We start from the raw sequence: 21,775 nt of genomic DNA, 5'->3' as shown, positions 1-21,775 counted from the left end.
TGTTCAAGATACTTCGAGAGAACGAGTTGTATGTCAAGAAGGAAAAGTGCATGTTCGCCACCGAGGAAGTACACTTCCTTGGACATGTAATCGACCATGGGAAGCTATTGATGGACGAGAGCAAAATCAAGGCCATAACCGAGTGGGAGCCGCCGACCAAGGTAAGTGAGATGAGGTCCTTCCTTGGTCTAGTAAATTATTATCTCCGGTTTATACAGGGTTACTCAGCACGAGCATCACCATTTACGGACCTACTCAAGAAGGGAAATACGTGGGAGTGGTCCGAATAATGTCAAGAGGCCTTTGAGGACTTGAAGGCAGCAGTTAGCCAAGAACCTGTCTTGGTCCTACCTGACTTTACCAAGCTATTCGAGGTGCACTCTGATGCATCCGACTTCGCTATCGGGGGAGTACTAATGCAAGAGGGGCATCCGGTAGCATTTGAGAGCCGCAAGCTGAACGACACCGAGAGACGGTACACGGTGCAAGAGAAGGAGATGACGGTCATCATCCATTGCTTGCGGGTATGAAGACATTATTTACTCGGCACACACTTCACCATCAAGACTGACAACGTGGCAATGAGTTATTTTCAGACTCAGAAGAAGTTGTCACCAAAACAAGCTAGTTGGCAGGACTTCCTGGTCGAGTTCGACTACACGTTGGAATACAAGCCGGGAAAAGCCAACGTCGTAGCCGATGCCTTAAGTCGAAAGACAGAGCTTGCCGTGATCTCTCTAACCAAGGGAACCGTGTTGGAGCGCATCAAGGAGGGCCTTGAGCAAGATCCACTGACAAGAGAATTAGTTAAGCTGGATAGCGATGGCAAAACCCAACGGTTTTGGGTAGAAGACGATCTACTCTACACCAAGGGACGGCGAATCTATGTTCTAAAGTGGGACAACTTAAGGTGAGATCTTATCAAAGAGTGCCACGACACCAAATGGGATGGTCATCCGGGTCAAAAGCGCACTATGGCATTGCTAGAGACAGTATACTTTTGGCCCCATATAAAGGATAACGTGGAGCTTTACGTGAAGACTTGTCTTGTGTGCCAACAAGACAAAGTATAGAACCGACAACCGGCGGGATTACTCGAACCTTTACCAGTTCCCCAAAGACCTTGGGATTCAATCACCTTGGATTTCATTAGTGCATTACCCAAGTCCGAAGGATACGGTTCGATCATGGTCGTCGTGGACCGATTTTCCAAGTATGGGACTTTCATACCATGCCTCAATGATTGCACTGCGGAGGAGGCCGTACGAGCATTTTTCAAGAACGTTGTGAAGCATTGGGGCTTACCAAGGAGCATCATCAGTGACTGAGACCCTCGATTCACCGGACGCCTATGGACGAAATTATTCAAGCTCCTTGGCACCGAGTTAAATTTCTCCACAAGCTTTCACCCTCAAACTGATGGGTAGACCGAACGAGTGAACGCTTTGTTGGAGTGTTACTTGCGGCACTTCGTGAGTGCCAACCAGCGAGATTGGGCAAAGTTGTTAGACATCGCCCAATTCTCTTATAACCTGCAGCGGAGTGAAGCCACAGGCCGGAGTCCGTTCGAGCTTACAACCGAACAACAACCGCTCACGCCACACACATTGACAATGCCACTTGATGAGGGAAAAAGTCCCGGAGCCACCAAGATGGCTAAGTCACGGGAGGAGAATGCCGACATCACCCGTGCCTGTTTAGAGAAAGCGAGGAAGAAGATGAAGAAGTGGGCGGACGAGAAGAGGCGACATCGAGAGTTCTCCATTGGAGACTTAGTCCTTGTGAAGCTTTTGCCACAACAGTTCAAAGCTCTTCGAAGCGTTCACAAAGAACTAATACGGAGATACGAGGGACCGTTCCAGGTACTTGCCAAGTTGGGTAAAGTGTCTTATCGCTTAGACTTGCCAAGTACACTTAAGATTCATCCGGTCTTCTATGTAAGTATGCTCAAGCCATATCATGCCGACAAGGAAGACCCAAGCCGAGGGTATTCGCATCGAGCACCTCCCGTAGTAACCAAGTCTTACGACAAAGAGGTGAAAACTGTGCTCACAAGCAGGACGGTCCGTAAGAGAGGAGTCCCACCGCGTACCGCGTATTTAATCAAGTGGAAAGGACTACCAGAGTCTGAGGCAACATGGGAACTAGCTGAAGACTTGTGGCAGTTCGAAGAACATCTCAAAGCGTACGAGGCGACGAGGACGACGCCAGAATAGGTGGGAGAGAATGTCACGAAATTGGGCCTTTTCCCCACACTTTGGGCTATTTTGGCTATGTTGGGCCACACTTGGTCTTGGAGGTTGATATAATACTGTAGATTATTCTAGAATACTCAAGACTTGTACATATTCTAGAAGCATTCTACAGTCTTCCATGCTAGGTATAAAATTATGGAGAATTCTAGAGAATCTCTCCCTACCGTAGGATCAAGTTAATCTCCACCGTCCATTGAGGAGGTGGGAGGCTATAAATAGATGTAGAATCCTCATTTGTAAATCATCCAAGAGTTGTAAGCTTTCAAGCATATCAACAAGCTTTCTCTCAAAGTTCTTTCATTTCTTCTTTGTTTCCTTGCCAATCCTTTCCCACATTAGCACGAGTTTGAGTGAGGCTGACTTAGCTATCGCGAGGGGCGAAAAGGAGCTAAGGTTGCACGAGGCTTATTGAGAGATTAAGTCCGTGACAGTGCACTCCAAAAACGAAAAGTATCAACAAAAAGATGTACACCTACCACGAAATATCTCGTGACGATAATTTAATTAAAAAATAATATAATGAATATAATTTAAAATGTTATAAAATGTATTATATATTTAGTTAAATATGATTTAAAATGTTAATTTTTTTATTAGTTTTCTATTACGTACTTCTTTTATAATATTTTTAATTATTAATAAAAAATAATATTTTTATAACATTTTTAATTCAACCAAAAATATTAAAGTATTAATATTTTAAAATTTACTTAATCAAAAATATTATATTTTTCTATAACATTTTCGAGTACATTCATCTCCTATCATCCTTTAGCATTTAATTAGATGGTCATACTACATAATTTTCGGTGCAAGACTGGTAATTCATGCTCTTGCCTTGCCACTTAGCCACGTTTAAAATTCCTATTGGTTAGACCGTCTAAGATGGGACTCTTCCTGTAGTTTTTTTTTGGATAACGACACGTCGGTCGCAGGATATCATAGATACAAACTTTGCTGGGAGTTTGGAATACAAACTTTGCTGGGAGTTTGGAACTCTTAGGTATGGTTTTCAGAACCGGACCGATTAGTGAATCAGTTATGCTATCGGTTTATTGATTCAATCGATTGAATTGATCTGACCAGTCGGAAGAACCGGACGACGTCATAATTATTTAAAAAATTAATAAAAATACAAAAAATATTTAATAAAAAATAATTTTTTATATCACAATTCATATTCAAAGCAAGTCATAACGTATATAAGTTAAAAACCATAAAATCAAGTGAAACAAAATGATTCAAATTAACTACAACATAATATTTAAGGTAAAACATATTAAATAATAAATATAATTATATAACTATAATTAAAAAATAAATTTGGGGCTAAAAAAATCATAACAAAATGATATTGTTTGGTTTAATTTTTTTAAAAAAACAATTTCACATGGCTAAGAAATATAGAAGATCATCCCAACTAACTTCTATAAATAATAGAGGTAATTTGACATTCAAAATCATGAAGCCTTTTGGTGAACATTGAGTGAACTATTCTTTTACTTCAATCAAGCTCGAATTTTAGGCTTCAATCGAGCTTCTAAATTTTTTTTGAGTTCAAGCCTTTTCGAGTTCAAGTTTCAATATTATATTTCGAGTTCGAGTTAAACTTCATAATTTTTAGCTTGTGAGTTTGAGTCGAGTTGAGTTTACTTTTAAATTTTTCAAGTTCGAGTCGAGCTCAGCAATACTCGAGTTCCACTTGGCTCGTTTAACAAACGTCGTTGTTTGGTTTAATTTTTTAAAACAAAAAACAAAAAATTCGGTTTTTCCGGTTTTCAGCCGGTCCGGTTTGAACGGTTTAGCGGTTCTGGCCGTTCACTAGTAGCGGTTCAACCGGTCTAAATTGAACCAGACTAGGCAACGGTTCCCGGTTGAACTGACCGGTCCGGTTCGATTTTCAAAACAGAGCTCCTGGGCCACTCACTCGTACATTGGAAATTTGGAATGTACACAAATTCGAACTCGATTGGTTTCAATTTGATTTAATTTGATCATATCAAAATTTTTTAAAATAATTAGGTTTAGGTCAGATATGATCAGATATTTTAGAGGATTTGTTTGGCCCATGTTGGGTTTAGTTTAGGGTGAAAAATATCCGACTCGATCTGATTTGAAAAATAATTTAAATTTACTTTATATATTTAGGGATATCTGTAATAATAATCCTCTATATATTATTTTTTCAATTAGATCCCTTTTTATAGAATAGATATATATATATATATATATATATATATATATATATATATATATATATATATATATATATATATATTACGGGTCTAATCATGTTCGGGTTTTATATAAAAAAGTCAGACCGGATTCGGGTTGGGAGAAATTACCCCTAAATTTCGGTCACGTCGAGTTTCGGGTGTATGGTATATATTTTATGGTCGGGTTGACCGAAACGCAACCCATGCCCATCCCTAATCGTTTGTGTATATGTATAGAATACGTATGCACGTATTTGATTTGAAATTTAATAAAATAACCTTTATGATTAAAAATAGTTTTCGTTGTTTGGCATTTTAGTTATATATATTGTACATCTGATTTTAAATATTGGGTTTAACATAAAGTTTTCATTTATTTATTTAGGACCAATTATTTGAATACAACCTACAAGTGGATTAGGGAACTATTGAGGTTGACATTATTGTTCATTTGTGCATCAAATTAATCTCGATTAATCGTAGTATATTCAATGAAAATCAAAGAGCATAACTTAAAAATGCTAATGAAAGGCACAAATCAATTTATTTTAGTGGTTACAAGAATTATTGTTATTCCTAGAAGTCTCAGATTCGAGTATCAATAACGGCAGTATGGGTAATTGAGCGTTTATTGTCAAATGATTGAAAATAATTACTTCATAATCATCTTAAATTAATAAAAAAATACTAATAAAAGATCTAATGTCATGATAATTAACAGTCCATAATAGACCCCAACAAAGGGAGAAATGAATAACTTGATTAAGCAAGTTGCTTAATAATTAAATTAATGCTTTGATGCCATGACAAATCTTTCACAGTTTTGGTTGTCATCCAGCTAAATACTGCAATGCTTTGATTGATCTTCTTTATTTTATGATTGCTATTTCTTCCCCCGCCCATGGGTCAAGTCTTTTTTTTAATTAATCACTGATATCCAATCTATTGATTGATTAATTCAGATCGAGTATTGTAGAGGTGAGAGCGATCCTCCCAACCCAGTTTGCTCTGTTTACAAACGTAAGAATTCGAACCCCTGACCTTATTTTGAAAAAAATTTAAAAGTTTAAGTACTAAAACAGAATAAAAATGATACTTTAGGTACTAAATATGTAGTTTACCCTTGTATCAATTTAGGCCGTGAAAAATGCTGTTTGATTTGATAATAGGTAAAGCACACAAATTGTCACTAATTTATGTTGAAATAGTTTTTTGGTTACTTAAATTTTAAAAGTTATAAAATAGTCATTAAACTTCATCAAACTATTACAAAATAATCATTAAATTTTATTTAACTATTACAAAGTGATCCTTGAACTTATCAGGATTTGTCATTAATTTATAATGTACGGTGATCATTTTATAACAATCGATAAGTTTAATAATTAATTTATAACTTTCAAAACTTTAAAAGCCAAAAAAATATTATTTTATGATATTTTAACGACCATTTGTACATTATCCTTTAATAATTGTTATGAAGTACATGTAGTATTAACTAAATAAGATTTTTTCTTGATTTAATCCTTAAACTGTAATTCAATTAATAATTTATTTATTTAAAACTAATTATATATATATATATATATATATATATATATGCATTCATCATGACAATGATTTTGAGCAAATAAGTATTTACTATTCAAATTTAATCAAAATCAGTTCGGTTCATAAATAGTTGTAGTTAGGACCGTAAACGAGACAAGACAGATAGTGAGTTAACTTGAATTCTTATACATATTTTAAATATTCGTTTTAAATATTCTCAACCATTTGACAATAAACGCTCGATTACCATGCTACAATCACTGGTGTTCGAACCTGTGACCTCTAAGAACAACAATTCTTTACCGGTTGAGATAAAAGCCATATTCCTGCTACATACGGATGATAATGGTAAGCAAGACTTACAAGTATTATTTAGCAGATATATTCTGTTGCCTGTAAGTAGTCCAACTCAAATCCACTCATAGAGAAGACTGTCCGTTCGACTCGAATAGCGTATGCTCTTCTGCTAATGCTCTCTCATTCCCCACAACGGACACCCAACTTTCAGAAATTTTATCCACTTGTCCATTTGACATTTCAACTAAAGTGAAGGCTCGTTTGGTACCATCGGAAACGGATGCTGGCGGCAAGGTCTCGTTTATAGGTCTCACTCTGGGAACTATGGCCCCATTCAGGTATATAATGTCATCAGTCCCGACTACAATCATTTTACGAAGGCCATTACCATGTCTCAATTCCTTGTGCATGTGACCAAAAACGACAAGCGGAATAGAGAAGGCAGCAGTCTCTTTCAAATGGGAGATAGATTGTGCTAGATCTGTACCAGAAAATATTTTTGTTAGCTTGACAAAATGAGGCCATTAATCTATCTCGGCTTAGCCAAACCCAGATAAATTACCTGGATCCCCAAAATCACCACCTTCAAACACCCAATCTTTTCCACAAATGTCATTCAATTCACTGCCAAGACCTGCAAAAAGTAACACCTAACACTTTTTATACGAAAAAACAGAGTGGCCTTAATTAAAGGTTGAATTGGCAAGTCCATACACCTGTGGGTCCATTATGTGCAAGAAGTATAACTAGATGATCTTCTGGGGTCCCAAGTACAGCTTCATAGATTCTCTTGGCACTTGCATCCATATCTTGGATTCCATACCTTAATGACACTCCAATTCGGTAAATTGTAACATACATAAAAAGTCTATGATGAGCAAGATAACACGATTCACAATCCCATTAGAATGGACAGCTTAATTTGTTAGCTCATTAGGTTACTACCTTGCAGACAGAAGCCTTTTCCGGAATATCTGCTGACCCCCACATGAAAACGGCCGTCCGCCAACAACACTGAGCTTTAGTAAAGGGAAGTCCAAACGTTTATAACCTACATGCTCCTGTCCAAGACTATAGCATGAAAGCAACATTATTATTATTATCAACTGATGCCCTTCGAACTAAAATTAAAAATGGTTATAATGTGAAAAAAGGTTATACGGTGATGCATCTAATTAACTTTTTCCATGTTCGCATAGCTAGCTACTTTATCCTTCTTCCTAACCATGAAATTATGTGATGGATTACAGAAACATGTATTCTCAAAATTTCTTTTCACAGGTCAGCAAAGCTCACCATTCTAGCTGAAGTTGAACTTGATCCTTCCCCCTAACCATGGAAATATGTGACGTATTAGAAATCATTAGATTGTCTAATGCATAGCTTGCTACTTTAGACATGCACAAGAATCACAACAACAAAATCCAAACACATCCAACAGGCATATTAGTCAATCCATTGTGCATGAGTAACTTACTTGGAAGAAAACTGTTGAGTGCTCCAAGAATCATGATTTCCCAGAATAACTGCTTTTGGAAAGTTGAGAGCAGCTACATTTTGAACTAGTTCAACATTCTCATTACCAAAATCACCTGAATAAATCAAAAGCACGTGAACAAGGAAAAAAGGGAGAGGCAAAAGAATTACAGCCTATAGGGTTAGATTTTGGGAAACAAATGTTACAAGTTGTTCAGGTAGTGCAAGAGCTAGATATTAGCTGCATGAATTACATGCCGAAGCTACAATTATCTTTTCTTTTAAATGAATCACAATTATGGTGTACCAGACATATCCAAGAGTGTCAAATGCCAATAGACTCTAGCCTCAACCCGGTTACAATGCTTGTCTCCTTTCTACTCACCAATTGGAGTCGGCAAACAAATACTCCAAAAACGAATACTCATAGCACACATTGAGTCGATAGACACTGAGGAAAGGGGAACCTGCCTGTGAAGAGCACCAAATCCGGCTGCATTTTCACAAAAATCTCTTATCAGAGAGGTACACAAGATCTATGTGCAAACTTTCAACCTTCAAAAGAGTTCATGTAAAGCAGAAAAAGCTACTAAAAACAAATCTTTAATTGGATGGAATCTTTTTAAACAATCAATACGATCGATGAAGTGCAATCATACAATTTGTACGATTTCATTTAACACACGTAATCATGCAATCTAAGGTTAAGATTCTCAAAGCTTGAGCGCCGAGTTAATTACAAGCACCAAAATCGCTCTAGCAGAAACTAAAGTAGAACCCTTATTTTTTATTCCTCTCTCAAAATTAAAACTTTTGTTATAACTTCAGTACTTATTAAATTTCCAAACAAAAAAAAATTACCTTGAGAAATTGAAGTGCCTTGGTGTCTTCTTCAAGGTCCCAGTCATCGTGCTTCAACAGAAACCCAAATTTAGAAAGAAAAAAAAATCAAAAGGAAAATTCCAATATGATACATAAGATTAAATAGTGAAAACTGAAAAGGAAACTGACAGAGGAAAGGGGTGAACTTACGACGTCTCCGACGACGGCGATTCGAACAGGAGAAGAGGAAGCCATCGGAGGACAACAAGGCAGGTCTCTGGCTCAGGCTGAGCGGGAGACGAAGAGCAAAAAAAAAACAGAGAGGAGGCGCGTGGATCAAACAACTATTCCATCATTAAGAGAGTCAACCGTTTATTCAACTTTGAATTGGCGTTTGATTTCACGAGAATGTATACATATTATATATAATCTTTTGAATAATTACACGCGTACTCATTAAACTTTACTTTCTATTATTTCACTTATTATATTTTTAATTTTTTTAATTTAATCACTGAATTTTAGAGATTAAATTTTTTTACCACTCCATAATTTATTTCTTAATACCATCATGACCTGGTATTATTTTATTAATTTCTTAATTAATTAATATTTTATTAATATTATTTTTATATATTTTTTATTATGCCCAACCCCGTCTTCTCTTCAACGTTCTAATCTCTCCACCATCTTTTCTTTTCCAAATTTCCTTTAACCAAACAAATCATAGATAATCCCTTCAAGCAAAAAATGCAAAAAGAAAACCCTTCTTCCTTTGGCACTTAACAAAGGACGAAAAAACCCAAATTCAAACCTCAATTCATCAATGGCATCTTTCTCCCCTATTTCAAAAACCCAAATTCTAAATAGGATATATTGTATCCTCAAAAAACACTGACGTAACTTCCACAACAAAGGAGAAATTCTTCCATTAGATAGCTTACCGATGCACTAAAAGCACCTCGTCACAATGGTCGGTTTGGGGCACCAATCTCAGTGGACCAAGAATAGTGGGTACCCATGCTTTGATTGCCTTCATGAACTCCCATGGTGTGAATCAAGAAAAAACTGAAGATGTTTCCATGAAGGTGCTGCCATGGTGAGGGATGGGTGGGGGTTATAATTTGGGAATTAGGGTTTGAGTTATTTGAGGTGCTTTTTAGATTGAAATTTTGAGTCGTTGACCTCCGAAGAAGGTAGCTGGTGTTAGTCAGAACGAAAGTCGACATGGTGACCAGAATCTGGGTTTGTATAAGTTGAGGGGAGGAGAGACAATGGGACGAGCGAGGGGAGGAAATTAGAGAGACGATGGGAGGAAGGAAGAGGAAGAAAAAGAAAGAATGAATGAAAATTATTTTTTAATTATTTTTTTTGTTTTTTAATAATTAAAAAATATTTAAGTAATCTAAGTCATAATCTCGTTAGAGAATTAACGGTCGAGTGATTAAAAAAAATTTAACGTCTAAAGTTTAATAAATAAATTAAAAAAATTAAAATTACGATAAATAAAATAAAAAAGAGAAAGTAAAGTTAAGCGTTTACCCTAATATTTTTACATGTTAATCAAATTTTAGCAATTAAAGACTGAAATGAGCTTGTTTTAAAAAATAATGTTTTAAAATAATAACTCTTTACGTTTACGACAAGCAATTGCGGAGAAAACAATGGTAAATATTTATATTTCTTTCGAATCTTAACGGGCCGGCCTTTCTAACATAATCATGTTAACTAATAAAAATCAGACACCACTAACTCTGTCTTAATCGCCAAGGGACATTAACTTCCTTTTAAATCATGAAATTTAATACCCATTTTTATAAAGATTATAGTTTTTTAATCTAATTCAATTGTATTACTCAATTTTTACTAGATTTGATATTACTCTGTGTTAATCGCCAGGGGACTGCATATTATTATGCCCCACAGGAGAACTTAATCCCTGTTGAACACGCAAGTTAATTACCATGCATTTCATTTTTGAGATGAAAAAAAAACAACCACCCATTTTGGCCATGAATTCATTTTCATCTAAAGTTGCAGCTAAGGGTTTTGTTGATTTGCAGGCATATGAGCTGCGGACCGATGAACGAGGCCCCGAGTTCATCGATGCATCGCTCGATGATTCGTTTTCGACATGTAAAATAGTTTGATGTATGCATTGCTTCGTATCCAAGAAAACCCAGATGGTAGACCAACCATGTTAGAAGCTTTCAGTGTGCTTAAAAATGATTCTATGGCGGCTACTACTCCTAAAAGAAGATGAAGCAACAAGAAATTTGGTCATTCAATGATCCACAGATTTCACTATTGGAGCGCCGGCGAGACTGCCTGTTTCTGGAAGATAGCAACCACCAACAACAAAATTTTGCTGATTTTGTCATGATATAATTGCAAACACATGAACTATTCTTTCGTTTTAATATTATTTAGTATCTAAAAAAATTCATTTACGAACTAAATTAACTTAGTGGTTAAAGAAATAGTTTTTATTCCTAAAGGTCTCGAGTTTGAGCACTAACGACTACAGCAGAAGTGATCGAGCGTTCATTGTCAAATGATTAAATTTTTATAGAATATATACTAATTCATAATCACATTAATTTATTAAAAAAATCATTGAATAAGGCACCATGAGACACATTACTTAATAAGTTCACATGTACCTGCTTCTTATAATAATGATTTCTCTATCTTGATAACGAGATAATTGTGCATAAGGTCCCAAACCATGTTCCACATTATAAATTAATTTCTAAATTATATAATCTATACCAATCTTCAAACTATGAACCTTCTAGATTGATCTTAAATTTTAAAAGATTTTATATCAATCCTCAACTTATTAGTATCATTCTATTTTGATCATTTCGTTAAGATGTCATTAACTCTACTAGTTACAAAAATTAATCTATTTTTTTGAAGTTCTTGAGAATTTATCTCGTGATTTTCTAAAAATTCCGAGGACCTTCAAAAATAAATTATTTTTTTAGGTCATGAGTTCAATTCTCAAGAATTAAGACCTTCAAAATTGGATTAATTTTTTAACTAGTACAATTAACAACACATTAACATAAGGACCAAAATACAATGATACTAATTGAGAATATATATAGAATAGTTTAAATTTTAGTGACCAACTTAGAATAAAATCATAGTTTATGGATTAATATATAATATTTAATTTAAAAAAAATTGATTTGAAATGAATGTCATAGTTTAAGGATCTCCTACACAATTAAATTTCTTTAAAAAAATTAATTAATATGATCAAACATAACTCTCAATCATTTGATATTGAACACTCACAAATCTGATATTCTTGGCACACGAAGTCAGAACCTCAAAGAATAATAATAATTTCTATCGAGACCGCTTGATTCGTGTTTATTTAAAAATCAAAGATATATCTTGTTGAATATTTCCATTGACAAACCGCTGATATATATATATATATATAAGAGTTCTCCATTTGTCACTGCCTTCACATTCACATCCATTTCATCTCGACAAGCAAACGCGGGTACCCAGACAAATACAAAAGGCCAATTATATAAGTCTCAAACGCATACTGACTACGAAAAGGTTGTTCTGTCTTTTTATTTACTGTTGTTTTGAACAGTTCCTATATAATATATATGTTTTGTCTGTGTATATAAACATGTGTTCTTTGATCCTCTGAGAAGTCACTTGCAATAATGGCAGCCCTCGTCAAATTCTTTTTGCTCTTTTCCCTTCTTCATATCGTCTTCTTAACAATGTCTACAAGGTCAGTTGTCATGGCGTCGCCACCGGCCGTCAAAGGAGCTTATTATTCTTCAGACCCGACGGTTTTCCCACCATCGGCCATAGATACATCCTTGTTCACTCATATTTACTATGCTTTTCTCATGCCAAGTAACGTCACTTATAAATTCGAGATATCAAGCTCGACAGCTCTACTGCTGTTAAATTTCACCACCACCCTGCTCCACAGGAGTCCTCCGCCGGCAACCCTTTTCTCCATCGGTGGCGGCGGTTCTGATTCGAATCTGTTTTCTTGCATGGCGTCGGACACAAAGTCACGTAAAGCTTTCATAACTTCGGCTATGGATGTCGCACGAAAGTTCGGGTTTGATGGGATGGACTTGGACTGGGAATATCCTAGCAACCCCAAAGAGATGAAAAATTTAGCCCTTTTGTTTAAGGAATGGCGACGAGCTATCAACGTTGAGGCGGCTAAAGAACCAGGCCGTGCTCCTTTACTTCTTACGGCGGCCGTGTATTTCTCGGTCGACTTTTTCTTAGATGCAGTCGACAGAAAATACCCAGTCCGGGCTATTAATCAAAATCTGGATTGGGTTAATGCAATGTGTTACGATTATCATGGTGGATGGAACACTTCGATTACAGGAGCCCCTGCAGCGCTTTATGACTCGAACAGTAATGTGAGTACCAGTTATGGTCTTAGATCATGGATCAAAGCTGGGGTTGATAGGACCAAACTGGTTATGGGATTGCCACTTTATGGGAGGACTTGGACATTAAAGGACCCGAGTTTTCATGAGATCGGATCGACTGCAGTTGCAGTAGGGCCAGGAGATGCAGGGGCGTTAACGTTTATGCAGGTAGAAGAGTTCAATAAGAAGAATGGTGCCATTATAGTGCATGACATGGATAGTGTATCGACATATTCTTATGCTGGTTCGACTTGGATTGGGTATGATGATGATATAGCAGCAATGTTGAAGATTGGGTTTGCACAAGCACTTGGGATTCGTGGATATTTCTTTTGGTCTCTTGGTTCTGATAGCCTGTGGAAAATATCTAGACAAGGTAGTAAAATGGCAATTTTTTTTCTTTTACTAATTGTATTATGATGTAGTTAATTAAAATTTTGACTTCTTGGGGTTTGATCGATGTTTTCGCAGCTTCAAGAGCGTGGGTTGTTGGTGAATGAAGATTGAAGCTTTCTTGGTATCTGTACAAGCACTACCAGAATGGAACTGTTGTGGAAAAACATGGTTTAAAGCTATATATAATATAATCCTTCATTGAGTACCAAATCATTTTCTTTGCTTTGCTTAAAATAGCTTCAACAATGGAAAAATAAATAAATAAATAAATATTAATGGATGTAGTATGTATAAACCATCTCAGGACAACAAAATTGCAGCCTTAATCAGAGAAAAATGTTCAGTTAAATCAGTTATGAAATGAGGCAGCTCCAAGGTTGATGCGGTTAAGTTTTCCACAAGGTCTTGTCCTGTTGACAGATGAATAAAATGAAGTTTCTCATCTTTCATTTACTACTTTCAAGTCCATAACAATACGCGTAGGGAATGGGAGCATTTACCTTATGAAATCAGAAAACTCGCAAATACATACGAAAAATGCCAACACTAGCTTTGCTTTTCTCTCACCCATTCGACAAAATTATCCAAGATCAAGGGCCAGGCTTGGTTTGCATCATAGTTTTGCAGATCTGGAAAACTAATCTGCTAGTAAGGATCGAAAGTCATTATTAATGCCTCAGATTGATGGAGGGAAGGGGAAAAGACAAATGTCTCTCCATCAAATATCATACATAGTTTAGTTCTATCAAATGCAATAAAAAAAGTATGCATGTCAACAATTACAAAATGAATTCAGGGCCAATTATTTATCTTTTTATATGCCATTTTTCCTTTGCCCATTCTTCCTTTTGGCAGGCAACAATATTCAAATGCAAGGGGAAAGAAAAATTATGCTATTGAGTTTTTTTTTGGGGGGGGGGGGGACTAGTACATTTTCAAAAGACTCACCTCTTTGCAAAAACGAAGAAAATTTATCCACTGGTCTGCATTTATAACTTTGTAATCATTCTGGACCTGCCAAAAAATCAAAGTCCAAGCATCATAACCATGCATGGAGCACATGTTGTGATAATAAAGAGAATCTAATCAGAGCATTTTGTTCGCTAAAGACTAAAGAGACTTGACTGCCTACCTTCAGATATTCAACTAGTGAAGCAACCTGACGACGAAATTGGACCCCTAGAACAAGATTCAACAATTCACAGATGCTTTCAATGTCCACACTCTTTTGCTTTTCCTCTGGAGTAGTGGATAAATGTTAAGACTTTTATTAAAAAGTAATCCTATAAAGTGAATCTGTGCATGGAGGGAAAAAGGGGCTGATTAATTAATTAACAGGAACCTGTCAGGCAATATCGGAAAGCATAGGTATAGAAATCCTCGTAATTCGATGGCTTTTCCACCTATTTTTCAGATACAAAATATCAAATCAGTACTCCAACCAAACTTCTTACTTCCGAGGGAAGATAGAGATATCCTACTTAGGAGATTTAACTCGTCTTGATCTATTTTATATTTTATAAGTCTGATTGTTTCCAGGACTTCTGAATATTTTGAGTTGTGTGCTATGTTTCCTACATCAATTTGTCCATCAGAAAATGAGTTTAAAATAGTTGCAATAACCATTGCAGCAGATACAAATACCTCTTTCTCCAGTTTAGGAAGTTCTTTTTTCAGTTGTGAATCAACCCCCAATGCTTTCAGGCCAGTTTGCCACTCATCCTGGTTCAGTGCAAAGGAAAGGAAAAAGTGGTCATTTATTTAATGGAAGTTAACGATCTCTATTATGGTATCCCATTAGAGTGTAACAAGTCATATGAGTAGTGTCTTTACTTACCTGTGTAAAATAGCCCTGCTTTCCAGCTTTTAATTTCCTGAGATATGCAGAATACATATCGTTAGAAGAACCTCTCACCAAACGGGGCCCAATCATTGTCCACCAAATACACACCAAGCTAGCATCAATATCCTCACATCAGTGTAATCCACGCCTAGATCTGCACATAGTGCTTCAATACCTTCTGGACTGCTCAAGCAAACCAAGGGTATTAAAAAAGGATACACAAGCAATCATCTAAATAAAATCTCTACTTGTGCTTCCAGTGGGGCATATGTTAAATTTTTCAGGCAAATTACATTTGTGACAGTTTATTGCCTCACATCAAAAGATCAAAGTTTCTTTAACAATCAGATCCTTCAAAAAAAAATGGCATAGCTCTTTCTTTCCAGTGAAACTTATCACTTTTTGACCCAATGAAATATCTCCACATAACATACAATAAAATGTGAGAGATTATGTTCAAACAACAATTTAAGAAAGTTCACAAGCTTTTCATTGACAATATGTTCAAACGACAATTTAAAAGAAACGATAATTAGATGTAACACCTCTAAAAAACATAAGTTGAGAAAGATGTTTGACCTTGAACAATGATTAACAGCATGACTTGGATAATATAATAAATTTCTTCGGCCTTTAATTATTGTGTATTCATCAATGATGACACCAAACACCCATTTAGCCAGAGCAAAAAGTTGATACCATCATATGAGTAGCTCTAGAAATATAAAGGATGTGGACAGAATGTACTTATTCAATCATGCCTAATGAACTATTTACATGCGTATTGAACAAGCGATCTGTTTTTCCCATCCCCTTCGTTTGAGCTTTATTTGAGACTGAAAAAGGAGTAGCATATCTAGTAAGAATACCAGGCACCTTACCAGAAGAACACGAAAGTTTACCTGATTATACATAGTAAAGCGGGCATGTTTAGGGGGAAATTCCAACAATCTTAAACCACCACCATTACCATTATTTATCTAATCAAAAAATTATAGTCAGATTACTACTCTACTGAGACCCTGTAAGGCTATCCACACCACCAATTAGGGGCAGAACAAAAAGACAAATATTACCAACTACAGGAAAAACGATGCTGTTGGTTTGTTATATCGAAAATATAACAGATTAAATGATTATAGTCAATTTAGAACTATCATAAATAAAAAGCAAATTCCTTTCTGATGTGGAAGAAAACGATCAATAAAACAGTAAAATTATGACTGAAACACGAGTAGGAAGGATGATAGAACTCAAGAAAACTTAGGATCATAAAAAAAATTCTAGTTTTACTATTAATTCAAAGAAAATAACAAGAATAACTATTTTGGGCTAAATATAACTAATAAACTTTAAAGTACTTAATAACTTAAGGTTTTGCTTAGTTGAATGACAGAATAGGAGGGAAGGAGGGATTATGTTTGGTAAAAAAGAAGAGTGAGAGAACATAAAATGTGAATGATGATCATTTTTCTCTTGTGTTAATCCCTCATTTCAATTTGGAGAGAGAAAAAAATGTGCGCTCATACAAAACTATACATTTTTCAAAGTTTGATTTCTTTATTCAAATATTTTCAACTCTAGCAATTAATAGAAAGAAAATATAATTATCTTTCAATTTTTTCATCCTTACAACTAAACAACACAATCGAATTAAAAAAATATATATTTTACATATTTGCACTTTGCTAACCATTTAATTTTCTACACTTTCAAATTTTTTCCACTCTATCAAACAAAATCTAATACTAAAAAATCCCTATTTTTAACGTAACAGACTCCCCTACTTGATATTTTCTCTTTAACTTGCTGAGGAAAAACCGAACCTATAATATCAATTATAACATGAATTCATTAAAAGGGAGTATTACAAATTTTCAGTTTAATTTATTCACTTTTCCCGCGGTTTCTTAAAAAAAACAATTAGAATAGAATAATCTTCATTCACACACCAACAAACCAAAAGCACAAAAAAAACGGCAATTACTGTAAAGAATTAATCGGGGATTGAACAATTCTCGCTTTTTTTTAAATCCATTTAACATTTTTCTCTTCCCGCGCTTTCTCGTATAGAAAACCTTAAAACATAGCAAAACCGATTCTCTTTTCTCTAGAAAGAAACGGAAACCAAAAAAGGGAGTCGTACCAGAACGACCGTCGGATGATGTGACGGATGAGGAATTGGGCGGGGCAGATTTTCGCTTAGATGCGCGAGGAGGCATTGGCGTTAAAAGAGATCGGATTGAATCCAACGATGGAGAAACTACGACCACTTGATTTGATGACCGATTGACTACGGCGGAAAAGGGAACCCAGAACCCTAGATCCAATAATATTTAAGGAGATGCAGAGCGACGCTGTACTAACAGAGGATTATATGTCGAGATTCGTGAGAGATACTTGGAGTAGCGTTTGAGCTCGAAGAAAGTTCAAAAACAAAAACCTAGTAATATTTAAGATCGAAACCTTTGGACGCGCCAAGCTACTGCACGTGGAGGGTAAGCTAAGATTTGAAAAAATGATAAACTGCATATTTAGTACCTAAACTAATAATTTTAATCTGTTTTAATACCTAAATTTTTAATTTTTTTCATAAGCATACATAAATATCTATTTATACAAATAATCAATTGATTATAAAAAAATTATTTAATAAAAATATATTCAAATTATAATTTTTTTACTTTAAATAAACATAAAAAATAAATGTATTCCTTAATTCCCTCAATTTTCTCTTAACTTAATTTCTTCATTAATTTTAGTTAAATTAAATTTGGATGGCATGAACCAAGCTATCTTAGTGGTCAAATATAATAATATTTTTTTAGATAAATTAAAATCAAATAATTTTAATTTTAGTTAAATTTCTTCATTAATTTTAGTTAAATTAATTTTATCGTGGACATGATCAATGCTAAGCTTTCGGGTTAGGCAGCTCAATCTCTTTCCATGGCTGGCCGTATAACTACTGCTAAGGTTGTTATTGGTGCGATTTCGGTATATTTTATGCAAACAATGGCCCTTCTAAAGCGTGTCTGTAACGACATTGAAAAATGCATCCGTCGTTTCTTATGGGGCTCCTCTAATGCCGAGATTAAGATCTCGCTCATTAATTGGGAGGCGTTATGCCAACCCCGAGATCGTGGAGGCCTAGGTGTTATTCGGACTCATGAGCATAATGTGGCTTTTTTAATGAAAATTGGCTACGCCCTTCTGACTAAAACCGAGGCATATTGGATTCAAATTTTATGTCTTAAATATAACATTTTGAATCCATGTGTTAGATCAATCTCTCTCACGATTTGCTCCACAATGTGGCATGGTATATCCAACATTTGGTCATCCCTCTTGCCGAGCCTCTTTTGGTCATTGAGGAATGGTTTGAAGACTAAATTCTGGGATGGCGTATGGCTCCCGTCTTTTGGCATTCTTCGCCCCCATGCTATTAATCCGTCGCACATTGATGATAATTTATATGTGTCAGAAACTGCTCTCCCTAATGGTCTATGAAATGAAGCACTCTTATCCTCGTTGGTTACTCCTAAAGCTCTTAGCCACATTCTCGGCACCAAGGCCCCTCATTCAGTCGATCCTGACGACACCATAGCTTGGCGGTGGACTCCCACCCATAACTTTGAACTCCAATATGCTTATGCTAGTATTTGTGCTGTGAATTGGAATGAATCCAACGCCACTTGGAAATTCATATGGTTCATTCCCGTGCCTCAACGCCTGCGTGGCTTACCCTTCACCGTAAGCTAATGATAAATTGTGAGTGTAACCGAAGAGGTCTCTCGGCTGATGCCTCCTGCCATTTCTGTGGTGCCGCCCGGAAACAATCATCCATGTTTTACGTGATTGCCCGCAGGCCCAGATTCTTTCGATGCAACTCTTGCCCAATATCTCTCATTCGACCTCTTCCAGGATGATCTTGAGGTTTGGATTCTCTCCAATTTGAGGAATAGCAATCGTAACTCAGGAAATGGACCTGCTTGGTTTTTGTTTTTCGCCTCTTTAAATTGGCAGCTCTAGAAACGACGAAATGATATGCTTTTTAAAGATGTCTCGACACCTCATTGCGCTTACAACTGGGCGTTGTATTAAAAGCAAGCACACTTCACTCCGACGTCTACCCTTCATCCAGCCCTGAGTGATATCGCTTGGACAAAACCTCTGTCGGGTTGGATGTGCCTCGACTCGGATGGCGGCGTTAATCCTCCAACCGACATTGGCACTGCTGGTGGCGTCCTTCATGACGACGATGGAACCTGGATTCATGGATATAGTCGGACTATCGGCCATGCGTCAGCTTTGCAGGCAGAACTCTGGAGTATTCATGAAGGCCTTCTCCTAGCTCGAAGCCTTGGTATAGAGCGTCTGGAAGTCCAAACAGACTGCAAGCAAGCAATCTCTCTACTCGACGACAAGACTGCAACCAACAACCCTATTTCCCTCGTTCGATCCATCACCGCCTTATGGAAACACGCTTGATGTACCGTTTCCGTTGGATTACCCGATCTGCAAACGACGTCGCTGACAAGCTCGTGAAAATGGCTCCACATACGGTGGCACGAACGGAGTATTATGGAACCCCCTCGAGTCTTGAAGATATTCTATCTAGTGACAGATGAGTATCCCCACCGCAACCTGCAGCTCTAGCCTAGTTTCTTTAGGCCCTTTCAATTAAAAAATATCAAATAAAGAATATCATGTTTTAGATTGAGGTCAAAATGATAAAAAAAAAAAAACCCAACTCATCCATGCGTTGTCATCCCTAATTTTAACATTAAGATAATTAAAAACAAAAGGTGATTAAATAAGATTTAAATTTTGGGAATATTATGGGTGGGGAAAAACCCGAAAAATGGGTGGTTGAGAATTATTTTGGGATTTAGGTTTGAGAATTATTTTGGGATTTAGGTTATTTGTTACTCTGCACGTGAAACTCATCACATGAAGTCGATGAGTTTCATAAAATATATTAAAAAATAAAACTCATCAAATGAAATGAATCATAATTGTATGAAACTCGTGTTTCACGTGAAATAAAACTCATCACATGAAGGCGATGAGTTTCACCCTCTACGTGACGAGTTTCACGTGTACCATAGCAAATGGATTAGATACCAAATAATTTTCAACCATCCCTACATTTTAGTAATTTTTTTCACCTGCATTATTTAGTTAAAGAACCCGATTAAATGAATATGTTTATTTTTTAAATTAATCTAAAATAATTATAAAATAATATTTATTTAAAGATAACTCTCAACTATTTAATTTAAAATACTCATTCCTCTAACATTCTTATACTTGAACCGGAGGGTTCAAAAAATATTAATAACGATTAAATGGATACGAGAGAAAATGATTATTAAGAGAAGTGATCCACTAGATTGTAAATCCCAGTATCATTTGGGCCAACAATCATAGGAAAAAAAACCGTCAAATTCATAGTCCACGAAAGGCCTAACAGTACAAACCCTAAAAGTTCCAGATTCAGCACAAATATATTAGGTTTTCACGTTTCTGTTTGCAAAGCTCTCACTCAGCAGCTTGAGGACCTTTGCGCCGCTTTCATCTCAACAGCGGAAGTGCCAAAAAATGGTGTTAACTCCACCTTCATTGCCTTAGATAATAGTTTGGCTATTCATTTTCAAGCTTGAATTGCTATGATCTGTGTTTTCATTTTTCCTTTTCTTCAAATTGTTGGGTATATATATCTCTGTGTAAAGAAAAGTTAAGAGTCTAAACTTTGAATGGTTTAATTTGACAGCCTTCGCACAAGACCTTCAGGATCAAGAAGAAGCTGGCCAAGAAGATGAGGCAGAACAGGCCCATTCCTTACTGGATCCGCATGCGCACCGACAACACCATTAGGTCTATATCTTCTTCATTTTTTTGAATCTTGCTTACAAGTTTATGTCTTTTCTTACTTTTAAGATTTTTCAAGAGTATTTATTGATTTTCCCCCTTTTTTTATTCTAGGTATAATGCTAAGCGTAGGCACTGGCGCCGTACCAAGCTAGGGTTCTAAGTCCGATGTGCTTGTTTGTTTCAAGCTTTTCTTTTACGTTTTCTAAGTTTATTTTCAGACTTCCGTGTTATTTGGGATTTAAAATTGTGAACCTTTAGGGACCTTTTTATTAAAGATTTTGATGAGATTGGTAGCAACTTTGTTTAGTTTGATTTTATATTGTCTCTCATCTTTATTTGAGTGCATGATATTGAACTTCTCATTGCTGGTTGCTTTAATTTACCTTTTTATATGTTAATCATTGATCATCGAGTGATTGTATTTAGTTTATTTAAAGCTAAACCACTGTGGTATTAGGAATTAATGATCTTGAAATTATGTAATATGGTTTTTCTTTAAGCCAGAAATTTGAGTGACGTGAGTCTTTTCTAGGGAGCATATCATATTCTAAAATCGATCATTATGATGGATAATCCTTAGTTTAGAATTGGAAGAGGATGCCTTTT

At 35.9% G+C, this 21,775-nt stretch overlaps 4 protein-coding genes across 4 annotated transcripts; 2 read left to right on the top strand and 2 right to left on the bottom strand.

Annotated features, from left to right (window-relative positions):
- Positions 1 to 6,233: 6,233 nt before the first annotated feature.
- LOC120131950 lies at positions 6,234 to 9,004 on the bottom strand. Its single transcript, XM_039148809.1, has 9 exons — positions 8,828 to 9,004; positions 8,657 to 8,707; positions 8,267 to 8,288; positions 7,797 to 7,911; positions 7,616 to 7,648; positions 7,265 to 7,390; positions 7,036 to 7,142; positions 6,882 to 6,953; positions 6,234 to 6,800 (listed from the first exon to the last, which is right to left on the bottom strand). Exons 1-9 carry the CDS (start codon positions 8,870 to 8,872, stop codon positions 6,442 to 6,444), a joined length of 930 nt encoding a protein of 309 aa, XP_039004740.1. The 5' UTR covers positions 8,873 to 9,004; the 3' UTR covers positions 6,234 to 6,441.
- A 3,277-nt stretch (positions 9,005 to 12,281) lies between these two features.
- Positions 12,282 to 13,648, top strand: LOC120132032 (class V chitinase CHIT5b-like). Its single transcript, XM_039148884.1, has 2 exons — positions 12,282 to 13,429; positions 13,525 to 13,648. Exons 1-2 carry the CDS (start codon positions 12,313 to 12,315, stop codon positions 13,551 to 13,553), a joined length of 1,146 nt encoding a protein of 381 aa, XP_039004815.1. The 5' UTR covers positions 12,282 to 12,312; the 3' UTR covers positions 13,554 to 13,648.
- Positions 13,649 to 13,703: 55 nt separating this feature from the next.
- Positions 13,704 to 17,697, bottom strand: LOC120132033 (DCN1-like protein 4). The gene is made up of 10 exons (XM_039148885.1): positions 17,439 to 17,697; positions 16,044 to 16,128; positions 15,401 to 15,475; positions 15,287 to 15,323; positions 15,094 to 15,171; positions 14,792 to 14,852; positions 14,582 to 14,688; positions 14,398 to 14,463; positions 13,950 to 14,091; positions 13,704 to 13,859 (listed from the first exon to the last, which is right to left on the bottom strand). The coding sequence occupies exons 1-9, from the start codon at positions 17,512 to 17,514 to the stop codon at positions 13,996 to 13,998; spliced, it is 681 nt and encodes a 226-aa protein (XP_039004816.1). The 5' UTR covers positions 17,515 to 17,697; the 3' UTR covers positions 13,704 to 13,859; positions 13,950 to 13,995.
- A 3,056-nt stretch (positions 17,698 to 20,753) lies between these two features.
- On the top strand, positions 20,754 to 21,463 carry LOC120131974 (60S ribosomal protein L39). Its single transcript, XM_039148832.1, has 3 exons — positions 20,754 to 20,899; positions 21,069 to 21,172; positions 21,281 to 21,463. The coding sequence occupies exons 1-3, from the start codon at positions 20,897 to 20,899 to the stop codon at positions 21,327 to 21,329; spliced, it is 156 nt and encodes a 51-aa protein (XP_039004763.1). The 5' UTR covers positions 20,754 to 20,896; the 3' UTR covers positions 21,330 to 21,463.
- The last annotated feature ends 312 nt before the right edge of the window (positions 21,464 to 21,775 follow it).

The sequence above is a fragment of the Hibiscus syriacus genome, unplaced genomic scaffold (genome assembly GCF_006381635.1).
Source record: "Hibiscus syriacus cultivar Baekdansim isolate YM2019G1 unplaced genomic scaffold, ASM638163v2 tig00110557_pilon, whole genome shotgun sequence".
In the NCBI taxonomy this organism is placed as follows: Eukaryota; Viridiplantae; Streptophyta; class Magnoliopsida; order Malvales; family Malvaceae; genus Hibiscus; species Hibiscus syriacus.
The sequence above is the reverse complement of the archived record's forward strand: the minus strand, read 5'-3'. Positions and strand labels throughout refer to the sequence as shown.

Coding starts and splice junctions, on each gene's coding strand:
- LOC120131950 (XM_039148809.1), bottom strand. CDS start 8,872: ATGGCTTCCTCTTCTCCTGTTCGAATCGCCGTCGTCGGAGACGTC. Junction 6,954..7,035: donor TGCACATAATGGACCCACAG/GTGTATGGACTT, acceptor TACTTTTTGCAG/GTCTTGGCAGTGAATTGAAT. Junction 6,801..6,881: donor TGGTGATTTTGGGGATCCAG/GTAATTTATCTG, acceptor TTTCTGGTACAG/ATCTAGCACAATCTATCTCC.
- LOC120132032 (XM_039148884.1), top strand. CDS start 12,313: ATGGCAGCCCTCGTCAAATTCTTTTTGCTCTTTTCCCTTCTTCATATC. Junction 13,430..13,524: donor GTGGAAAATATCTAGACAAG/GTAGTAAAATGG, acceptor ATGTTTTCGCAG/CTTCAAGAGCGTGGGTTGTT.
- LOC120132033 (XM_039148885.1), bottom strand. CDS start 17,514: ATGCCTCCTCGCGCATCTAAGCGAAAATCTGCCCCGCCCAATTCCTCA. Junction 14,689..14,791: donor TTTCCGATATTGCCTGACAG/GTTCCTGTTAAT, acceptor CCACTACTCCAG/AGGAAAAGCAAAAGAGTGTG. Junction 14,092..14,397: donor TTCTTCGTTTTTGCAAAGAG/GTGAGTCTTTTG, acceptor CCTTACTAGCAG/ATTAGTTTTCCAGATCTGCA.
- LOC120131974 (XM_039148832.1), top strand. Junction 21,173..21,280: donor CGCACCGACAACACCATTAG/GTCTATATCTTC, acceptor TTTTTATTCTAG/GTATAATGCTAAGCGTAGGC.